Source organism: Oryctolagus cuniculus, chromosome 17 (genome assembly GCF_051225735.1).
Source record: "Oryctolagus cuniculus isolate XC-2025 breed Fujian yellow rabbit chromosome 17, ASM5122573v1, whole genome shotgun sequence".
NCBI classification, from domain to species: Eukaryota; Metazoa; Chordata; class Mammalia; order Lagomorpha; family Leporidae; genus Oryctolagus; species Oryctolagus cuniculus.
The window spans coordinates 20,900,925-20,910,465 of NC_142883.1; the positions used below are offsets into that span (position 1 = coordinate 20,900,925).

General features: G+C 65.5%; 1 protein-coding gene across 4 annotated transcripts; it reads left to right on the forward strand.

Moving 5' to 3' along the window:
- Positions 1 to 584: 584 nt before the first annotated feature.
- Positions 585 to 9,328, forward strand: HAP1 (huntingtin associated protein 1). Of its 4 annotated transcripts, none has more exons than XR_007911523.3 (13): positions 585 to 1,153; positions 2,105 to 2,181; positions 2,612 to 2,728; positions 3,115 to 3,353; positions 3,487 to 3,586; positions 3,664 to 3,730; positions 4,863 to 4,993; positions 5,603 to 5,782; positions 5,920 to 6,011; positions 6,305 to 6,343; positions 7,037 to 7,461; positions 7,798 to 8,022; positions 8,610 to 8,748. XR_007911523.3 is itself a non-coding variant. In XM_051825678.3 (13 exons), exons 1-13 carry the CDS (start codon positions 727 to 729, stop codon positions 8,938 to 8,940), a joined length of 2,433 nt encoding a protein of 810 aa, XP_051681638.3. In that variant the 5' UTR covers positions 585 to 726; the 3' UTR covers positions 8,941 to 9,328. The 4 variants fall into 4 exon arrangements, 3 of the variants coding, with proteins under 3 accessions (XP_051681638.3, XP_051681640.3, XP_051681639.3); XM_051825678.3 differs by having other exon boundaries at positions 7,815 to 8,022; positions 8,610 to 9,328; XM_051825680.3 differs by lacking the exon at positions 7,798 to 8,022 and having other exon boundaries at positions 8,610 to 8,788.
- The last annotated feature ends 213 nt before the right edge of the window (positions 9,329 to 9,541 follow it).

Here is a 9,541-nt window from a genome sequence, read left to right on the forward strand (position 1 = left end):
AGATGGGAGGAAGCAGAAGGGCTGAGGAGGAGGCCAGCATTCGAGCGATGTTTCAGAGGCTGATTCAGTAGGGCTGGGCGCCGGGGTGTGCAGGAGAAGGCAGCGGGGACACCAGGAACGGTCCTGGGGCTTGGGAGGAAGCAGTGACCCACGGGCCAGCCAGGGCCCCCTCTCGCCTGCCCCACGGCTCACCGGGGACGCTCAGGGAAGTCGCCCAAGGACAGAACAGGTGTCTGCCAGGCTGGCAGGAGGCAGACAAAGCCAAGTCGGCGGCGTTGCTGGCTGCGCACGGTCCCCCGCTCACCGCAAAAGGCACGACACCGCCGCGCCCACCGGTCACCCCGGCGGGCGCGACACAGGGAAGGCGGGAGCGGCGGGAGCGGAGGCCGCGGAGGCGGTGGGCGCTCGTAGCTGGAGACCTGGCTGGAGTCTCGTCCGAGAGTTCTCGGGAGGCAGCGGCTTTGGGAGGAACCATTCTCCAGAGATGGGGGAGAGAGGGCAGAAACCCTCACTCTGAGCCCCCGCCCGCGGGGCCGGCGGGACGCTACGCCGCACTCTCCTCGCAGCCCGGCTTCTGCCTGCGTCCTCCGCTCTGCCCCCGCGCGCGCTCTGTCCCGCCGCCTCATTCTCGGCCACCCCCGTCCCCACGCGTGGCACGGCCCGGGGGTACCGGTTCCGCGCGCAGGTTATAAAGCACCGGCTGCGGCAGCGGACTGCGGAGTCGAGATGCGCCCGAAGGAGCAGGGGCAGGGCTGCGCCGGCGATGGGCTGGAGTCCGGCCCCGGCCCCGGCCCCGTCCCTGGGGATCCAGCAGCGGTCATCCCCGAACCCCCGCCCGCAGCCGGCCCCGCTCCAGAGCCTTCGGCCGAGCCCGAACCCAGCCCCGCGCAGGCACCGGGGGCCGGACCCGGAGCAGCCTCCGGGCCCCAGTCCGGGACCAAGTCCCGAGCCCAGCGCGCGGCTGCATTTTGGGCCGAACACGGGGACGCGCCCTGGACCCGCTTCGTGTTTCAAGGGCCCTTTGGTCCCCGGGCCACGGGCCTGGGACGTGGAAAGGCTGCTGGCATCTGGGAGACGCCGGCCGCCTACATTGGCCGGCGGCCCGGGGTGTCTGGCCCTGAGCGCGCCGCTTTCATCCGGGAGCTGCAGGAAGGTAACCAGGTCCCCGGGGACCCGGGACGGGCGGGACCAGCGCAGCTCCGGGGAGAAGGGGCCCCGTCGAGTCCGAGAGCCCCGCCCCCGGCTCTCGGTCCCAGCCGGCTACCCCCCCCCCCCCCCGGCGGTGTCCTGTCTGAAGCGCTGTCTGGCCGCCCCCTTCCTATCTCTTGCTCCCCGGTGGCTCCCTGATTCCCGCGGGTGCGTCCGGGCTAGGGCCCGAAGCTCCCCCGCCGCTTCGGGCGCCTGTTGCTGCAGCGGATCTGCGCGCTCTCAGTGCCCCCTCCCCGTCTACTGCAATGCCAGGAGAGGGGCGGGGGGCTGCGGGAGGGCGCCGCCAGGCGCGCTCTGAGCCTGCGCTGGCCCACAGGGCTCGCTGGCGACCCAGAGCTGGTGGGCGGAGGGGCAAGCGTTGCGCACTTCTGGACTTCTAGGGGCCAGGGGAATCTAGGTCGCGCTCCCGCCCAGCCTGGCATCTGCCCCTCTTCTTGTCTCCGTCCTATTCTGAGTCGGGGCGGGGCAGACCTCCGGTCTGGGTACCCCTGTCTCGGTTCTGGAAGTCTCTCCCTCCCCTCTTGTCAGTGCGCAACAGGTGCAGGGTGGGGACTGAGTCTGTTTCTGCGACTCGCGTGGCTTCATGGAGCCAGTGCGTGGCTGTGCTCCCATGCTGCCTCCTAGGTGCGGGGACCCGGGTGGCCTGGGAGTCCAGTTCCTGAGCCCCGAGGACTGCCACTCCCTCGCTTTACCCAGATCTCGCTATGGGGGCGGGAGTCTGGTCCAGTTGGCCCCTGGAGGCAGGGGCTGAATACTGGGGGGTGGATGAGTACTGGGGGAGGATGTTGGGGCAGGAAAGTGGCCCAGTGCCCTCCCTCCACGCCCCCCGTGTGGACTCCAGTGGGCGCCTGGAGGCATAGCTTCCCTGGTTCCTGACTGCCTGTACCTCCCGCAGCGCTGTGCCCTAACCTACCCCCAGCCAAGAAGATCACCCAAGACGATATCAAAGTGATGCTGTATTTGCTGGAGGAGGTGTGTACCCACTTCCCAGGCAGGCCAGCCCCGAGCCCTAGCCAGTCTCCCCCACCCCCTTTAGTTCTGCCAAGTAGCCTGGAAGGGTCTAGTCTGTTTCCTGCCTGCCTGAGTCTCTGGCAACCCAGCGGGGAGGGGAGGACGGTTGGTCTTCTGGAAGGCAGTGGATACAGGATGTTCAGGCTAGGGGAGAGCGCCCAGCCAGGCTGGTTAGAACTGCCTTTTTCCATAAGGGGCACTCACTGAGTCGGGTCCCATGGTGGGTTAGTGGCAGACTCCGGCCGGGCACATTGAGAACTGCAGGATGGGGGGGTTTCCCCTGAAGTCCTGGCCTCCTGCTGCCCCCTGTGCACCTCCGAGCCTCTCCCTCCCGTCTGGGAGAGCTTGACAATGGGGAAAGCAGTCGCGACAGGTGGGGGTCTCTCTGCAGAGAGAGCGCGACCTGAACACGGCGGCTCGCATCGGCCAGTCCCTGGTGAAACAGAACAGCGTGCTCATGGAGGAGAACAGCAAGTTGGAAGCCATGCTGGGCTCGGCCAGGGAGGAGGTGACAGGGCGGGAGGCGTGGAGGCGGGGCTGGGGAGGCCGGTGACAGGGCAGGAGGAGTGGAGGTGGGGGCCAGGGAGGAGGTGACAGGGTGGGAGGTGTGGAGGTGGGGCTGGGGAGGTGGTGACAGGGCAGGAGCTGTGGAGGTGGGGGCCGGGGAGGAGTGGAGGTGGGGGCCAGGGAGGAGGTGACAGGGTGGGAGGTGTGGAGGTGGGGGCCAGGGAGGAGGTGACAGGGTGGGAGGTGTGGAGGTGGGGGCCAGGGAGGAGGTGACAGGGTGGGAGGCTTGGAGAGGGGGGCCGGCCTACTCCCTCCTTGAGCAGGGCCCTGCCCCTGCCCCTGCCCCTGCCCCCGCCCCCGCCCACAGCTCCTCTCTCCTTCTACCAGATTTTACACCTCAGACAGCAGGTGAACTTGAGAGATGATCTCCTTCAGTTGTACTCAGACTCTGAAGATGAGGAGGAAGAGGAGGAGGAGGAGGAAGAGGAAGGAGAGGAAGAGGAGGAGGAGGAGGAAGAAGAAGAGGAGGAAGAGGAGGAGGAGGAGGAGGAGGAGGAAGAGGAGGAAGAGGAACAGGAGGAAGAGGAGGCTCGGAGGCATGACCATCCCTATGACGACCCCAGGCCGTGAGCATCCTCCCCTTGCCTGGATGTGCACAGCTGGGACGCACAGGCTGCACCCCTAGCCCTGCTGGGGAGGCCGTGGCTGGCTGGGAGCCGGGCCCCACGCCCCGCACCCTGACTCCCTTGCATCCCCCAGGCCCTCTCCGGAGGAGTCGCTGCACCACTGCCCACAGCTGGAGGCCCTGCAGCGGAAGCTGAGGCTGCTGGAGGAGGAGAATGACCAGCTTCGGGAGGAGGTGAGGCTGGGCGGGAGGGCAGGCCCTGGGGGCGGGCGCTGTTGACGCCCTGCCCCCTCCTCACTCCCTCCCTCTAGGCCTCTCACCTGGACACCCTGGAGGACGAGGAGCAGATGCTCATCCTGGAGTGCGTGGAGCAGTTTTGTACGTGCGGGTGCAGCCTGGGCTGGGGGCTGCCCCAGGAGTGCAGGGAGGCACCCGCGTTCTAGAGCCTGAGCTTCAAGCCCCAGCCCTGGCACCTCCTAGCTGTGTGGGCTTGGATGGTTCCTTGACCTCTCTGAGCCTTCTTCTTTACAAGGGGGTGTGGGGTGGGGTTAATAGTCCTGCCCCCATCCCTCAGGGCTTATGAGAATCCCCAGAGGCAACAGCTGAGGGAGTGCTTTGTGCAACGTGTAACGGGCTTTGCAGGGCCCTGGGGCTGCTCATCTACTGGAGGCAGCCAGGAGGGAGCCACGAGCTGCCAGAGGCCAGGCACGCCAGGGCAGAGTCCACACTGCCCTGGCCCCGAGCCTCTGGTCCAGCTGGGAGATGCAGGCCTCCGGGCCAGTGGTTGAACTCCTGTTGTCCCCTCACCCTGAACCTGACCTTCCCAGCTCCCCTGGGGAAGGAGCCAGCCCCCAGTTTCTGCTGCTTCTGCTCCCAGGAACGGCCTCAAGTCTCCTTGCTCCTCTGGGCTCCGGCTGCCTTTAGCCCAGGAAAATCACTAGCTGCCCCCTTGGAACGCTTTGGGCCTTCCAGACCCTTCTGCACACAGCCTAGCTGAGTCTTCTAAAACCAGATCTGACCATGTCACTCCTCCTGCTAACTCCCAGGCTTTGTGCTCTGGGCCCTGTCCGCTGCCCCAGCCAGACCCACGCGGTCCCCTCTGGGCCTGGCCGGTGTCTTCCCTTCTTTGCCTGGCCAAGCCTCTGCCCTGTGAGCTCAGCTCAGTGGTTCCTTCTCGCAGGAACCCTACCTGGGCCTTGGCAGGCTGGGTTGTGTGCTGCAGTTATGACCCCTCCTCCCTGACCTTTGCCCCCCTCCCCACGACCTCCCCTTGACCTTTGCTCCATCATAACCTATGTAGGTTGTTATTGTGAGTTTCTTTCCCCAGCTGTCCCCTACTAGACAAGCACAGTGTGGGCTGGGACCAGGCCTTGCTGACCACTGGCCCCAGTACCCTGCACGGTACCCAGAGGCGGATCAGGAGAAGCAGCTCTGGCGGGGGTGGGGAGGGGATGCTGAGCCCTCGGGAGCTGAGGGGTGGGTGACCTCTGACCTCTGCCCCCTCCCGCAGCTGAGGCCAGCCAGCAGATGGCCGAGCTGTCCGAGGTGCTGGTGCTCCGGCTGGAAAACTATGAGCGGCAGCAGAAGGAGATCACTCAGCTGCAGGCCCAGATCGCGAGGCTGCAGCAGCGCTGCCAGTCGGTGAGCCCGGGCGGGCGTGGGGAGCTTCCTCCCCGTGGCATGGCCCCTGGGGGCCCAGGCCTCTTCCCTGCCCCTGCCTCGTGGGGCTCTGGGCCCCTCTCCGTGTGAGTCAGAGCTGGAGGGGACGTCAAGGAGACACTCATCCCAGCGCCTCGTTGTCCTGAGGAGGGTCTAGAGGCTCCAGGAGCCAGGCCGCACAGCCCTCCGACCTAATCTGCCCTCCTCCCGTGTGGCTTCTAACTGCAGGGCTGCCCAAAATGCAGCCCGGGGTCGCCTTGCGGGGGGCCGGGGTGCCGTGCGGGCCTCGGGAGGGGCTTACTGGTCAGGTCCTTCCAGTATGGGGCTGAGACAGAGCCGCTGGCTTCAGAGAAGGGAATGCAGAGGTGAGGCTGCCCAGGCTGCTGGCCCTGCCCCTGCCCCGCCAGGCCCCGGGTCGGGTGGGGACTGAGGCTCCCGGCAGCCATCTGGCTCTCCTTAGAGGAAGAGCAGCCTGCAGGAGGGACTGGGTCCTGTCCTTTGCTCTTCCCTCTGTGTGTGGCCCAGGGTGCAGCGGGTGGTAGCTCAGGGAATTGCTGTTTGGGTCTAGAGCCTGGGCTTCTTGCCTTTTAGCCTAGGGCCAGGGCAGGCAAGAGTGTTGGGCTGGACGCACGTGGGTCCCAGCAGCTGCACGACGTGCGGGACAAGTACTCGGACTGCAGGGCCACACGCCAGGAGGAGGCGAAGACCTTCCGCCCGCAGCCCCCGATGTCCACCGGGTCGGTCACCCACTTCGCGTACAGCCTGCCGCTGGTGAGGACCCCTCCAGGGGGCTGCCTCTTTACCTCTGTGGGCCCTGCGTCTCAGCCCTGTCAGCTGCATTCTGTGCCTGGGGGTGTGAGTGGGGGTGCGGTGGGGTCCCCTGGTAATGTCCCCCCTGTTGGCCGTAGGGAGCACTTTCTGGCCTTCCGGCGTCCCTGGTTGATGAGCTCAAAATATCTATCGGGAGGATGGTCTCAGACCCCACGTATTTTACCGACAGGTGTGTTGCTGGGACCCCGGCCCCTTGCCTGACCCACACTCAGCCTCGTCCGTCCTGTGGGCAGCAGCCTTTCCTGTCGTGGGAGGGGGGCGGCCTTCGTGCTCGGCGCCTGCCTCCCTCCCTCTCTCAGCCCCTCCCATACTCGTGTGGTGTGGGATCCATCTTTTTTTTTTTTTTTTGGTGGGGAGAGGCAGATCCATCGGTTTTCCCTGGGACTTGTTGGCACGACAGGGCACCAGGGCGTTTGTGGTTCCAGCTTACATTGCTTCTGTGCCCACTTCTCTCTGTTGCAGGAGTTCCAGAAGGGCCAGGGGGGAGACACCAAACCAGGGGTAAGCTGGCCAGGGGCCTCCGCGTCACTGCCTGCAGCCGGCGCGGCAAGGAGAGTTGTGGGAGGGAGTGGCCCCCATTCCTTTGAAGCTTGCCCCCAGGAAGCTGTCTGCTTTAAGGTTGTGTCCAGGGGCTGAGAGGGGAAGAAACGCTGACCTAGGAACTGGGGACATCTGGGACTCAGTCCCCAGCTTGGTCCCATCCCATTGCTGGCTGGAAGTCCCACAGCCAGTGTCTTGGCCTGTCTGAGCCTTAGGACAATGGATTTGTTCCATGGCAACCAGCTGTGGGGTGGGTTGTGAAGGCGGAGGGACGGTTGGTCCTGCTGGGCTCTTCGGTGGGGTGAAGTGAGGGAGGGAGAAGGCTGGGCTGTGTTGGGGGCTGTGTGTTTGAAGCTGGTACCCAGCTCCTCTTTCCCCTGGCTGGGGCAGACCTAGGAAGGAACCACAGGCATCTGGGTGAGGGCTGGGTGGGGCAGGGTTGCCCTTGGAGAGGCTGGGAGGGGGCGGGCTTGTGGTGGGACCTTCCTCCACAGCCCCAACAGCAGGTGTCCCAGAGGAGTGTGTGTGTGTGTGTGCGTGCACATGTGTGTGTGCACATGTGTGCATGCCCGCGGCGAGCTGCAGCAGGAGTTGGCTTGCTGCAATCTGGAAGAACCTGGCTGTCTCCCTACCCTGACTGGACCTGTGTTCCAGGGAGGAGCGAGCGCAGGCACAGGGCTACAGGGCCGAGGAGGAGGAAGAGGAAGAGGAGGAAGAGGAGGAAGAGGAGGAGGAGGAGGAGGAGGAGGGCTCTGCGCAGGCGGAGGAGGCTGTGCCTGTGGATTTCAAGCCCATCGAGGAGCTGATCCCCGAGGAGGAGCTGGGGGCTGCGGAGGAGGCGGTGCCAGCCGAGGAAGGGGCGACTGAGGAGGCGGAGCTGCTGTCCGAGGACACGGAGGCCTGGGAGGAGGTGGAGCCAGAGCTGGATGAGGCCACGCGGATGAACGTGGTCACGTCAGCCCTGGAGGCCAGCGGCCTGGGCCCTTCGCACCTGGACATGAAGTATGTCCTCCAGCAATTGGCCAACTGGCAGGACGCCCACTGCAGGCGGCAGCAGAAGCCGAAGGTGCCTCCCAAAGGTGAGTGCTCCCGCGGGGGCCTCCCTCCGGCCAGCCGGACAAGCTGCAGGTCTTCAAGCCGATGAAAGTGCTCACCTGCCCCAGCCCGGCCCTGCCCAGCGTGCTTATTTGCATGGACTTTGCATATCATTTGCATAGGCACCTCAAGCCCCCTTCCCGGGTGTCCTTGGGACCCAGCACTCCTTTATGTGGAATTTGCTTAGGAGTCTAGCTGTCCACCCACTTGGCTCCTGGGCTGGGGTCAGGGCCGGGACTGTCTCCCTCACTGCACCTCAGCTTCCTGTCTCTGCCTGCCCCCTCCCCCCACCCTTCACCCCCACCTCCCCTGTCCCCAAGGCTCCCCAACCCTGCAGCAGTGGCAGCAGCAGGCCAAAACAAACATGGGGGGCGGGAGCGTGGAGCAGCGGCCCGGGGTGCCGACCCAGGACTCTCGGAGGCTGGAGGAGGACAGGGCCAGCCACCCTCCCGGGGCCGGGGAGGAAGATGGGCCTTCGGGGGCCACCTAGGCCGCTGGCACCGAGGCCCCCGCCAGCAAGGGCCACAGTCGCACCAGTCCCCTGGGTGAGTCTGAAGGTGGGCAAGGGTCAGCTGCAGGGTGGCGGGAGGCGGGTCAGGGTCTCCTCTCCCCAGCTGGAAGCCCCAAAGTTTGAGGCGGCTGCACCTGCCGGGCGTAGGCCTGGTGAGCCCTGCCTCTGCAGTGACCCGGTGACAGCGCTGCAGACGGACCATTTTCCCGGGTGTTAGCCCCTGTCACCCTCACGGCCCTGTAGGTAGGTGGTGGTGTCCCCTGAGATGATCAGAGAGCTGAAGTGACTCGATCCAGGTCCAGCTGAGATGTCTTCACACCCTGCCGTGCTGTGCCGTACATCCCCTCTGCTGCTGGCCTGTGGGCAGCCGTGGGTTTATAACTTGTTGGCAACCTCCCTGTGATGTGGCCTGCCTCGGCTCTGATGGTGCTTTGGTCACCGCTGGGTTTGGAATAGCGCTGGCCTCAGCAGGGCCTCCGGGTGAGGTTGTGCAGGTTGTAAGCTGAACCGGACGCCCGTGGCTGGGCAGTGGGCTCTGGCCTGTGGATCTGTGATGGCTGTCCGCCTCCCGGTGCAGAGCCACCTGGGCCAGGCCTTCACGTCTACCCCTTTTTCTTCCAGGCTTTGCTTTTTCCCAGCAGCCTGCAGAGGCCCCACAGACATGAGGCCCCTCCTTCTGCTGCCTGGCCAAGCCCTCCCCACCCCAGCCCTCCCTCTCCCCTCTCCAAAACGTGACCCGGTGCATGTCAGCAGCCCACCCTCTGTCCTGACAAGCCTGGGCCAGAGCGTGAGGGTCCAAGCCTCGAGCCTCTTCCCGGCCAGGCTGAAGGAGCCCGGGGCTTCGCTCTGCAGCTGGTGCAGGAGCTGTGGCTGCTGGGCCTGGGTCACGTGGTGGCGCCAGGCGCGGAAGAAGCCCCGGGGGAGGCCTGCCGGCTACCAGACCCAGCTCTGAGGAGGGGTGGGGGGTGATCCCAAGGGTCGGGAGTTGTTGGGGGTCACCTCCTGGGGACCTGGCCCTCTCCCCAGTCCTGTCTTTCCTGCTCAGTCCCCTTTGGTGTTTGTACTCAGAAGTGGCTCTGTGTGGGGTGGGGGAGGGGTCCCTCTGCCCAGTGGTATGTCTGCCTTGCCCCGGCCACTAGCCTGTGGCCTGCGAGTGTCCAGGCTCCCACGCTCCTCCCTGGGGGGCCCTTGTTCCCTAGTTCTGGGTGTTCTTCCTTTTGTATCCCTTCGCTCATACACAGCTGGGCTCCGGGCCTCAGGACCCCCACTGCGCTTCTTAGTGCCCTGCTGCTTGTCCGTGTAGGTGTCTGCGCAGGAAATAAAGGATTTGTGTACTGCTGGTCCAGCCTCCAGCCTTCTCTCTCAGGGAGCATGTGTGCCTGTGTGTGGGTGCAGGGGTGTGCGTGTGTACACTTTGCGGAACAACGTTAAAGAAGATGAACTCTGACTTTTATTAAATGCACCGTGGAATCACATCAACACCCCCTGGGGGATAATGAGCGGTGTCAGAGGGGAAACTGAGGCCCAGGCAGGTCAAGTGACCCTGGAGAGCT

What these genes read in the sequence shown, in the direction of transcription:
- HAP1 (XM_051825678.3), top strand. Translation starts at nt 727, where the DNA reads ATGCGCCCGAAGGAGCAGGGGCAGGGCTGCGCCGGCGATGGGCTGGAG. An exon ending in CCCTATGACGACCCCAGGCC is followed by an intron (nt 3,354 to 3,486) that starts GTGAGCATCCTC and finishes TGCATCCCCCAG; the next exon opens with GCCCTCTCCGGAGGAGTCGC. An exon ending in ATGACCAGCTTCGGGAGGAG is followed by an intron (nt 3,587 to 3,663) that starts GTGAGGCTGGGC and finishes CCCTCCCTCTAG; the next exon opens with GCCTCTCACCTGGACACCCT.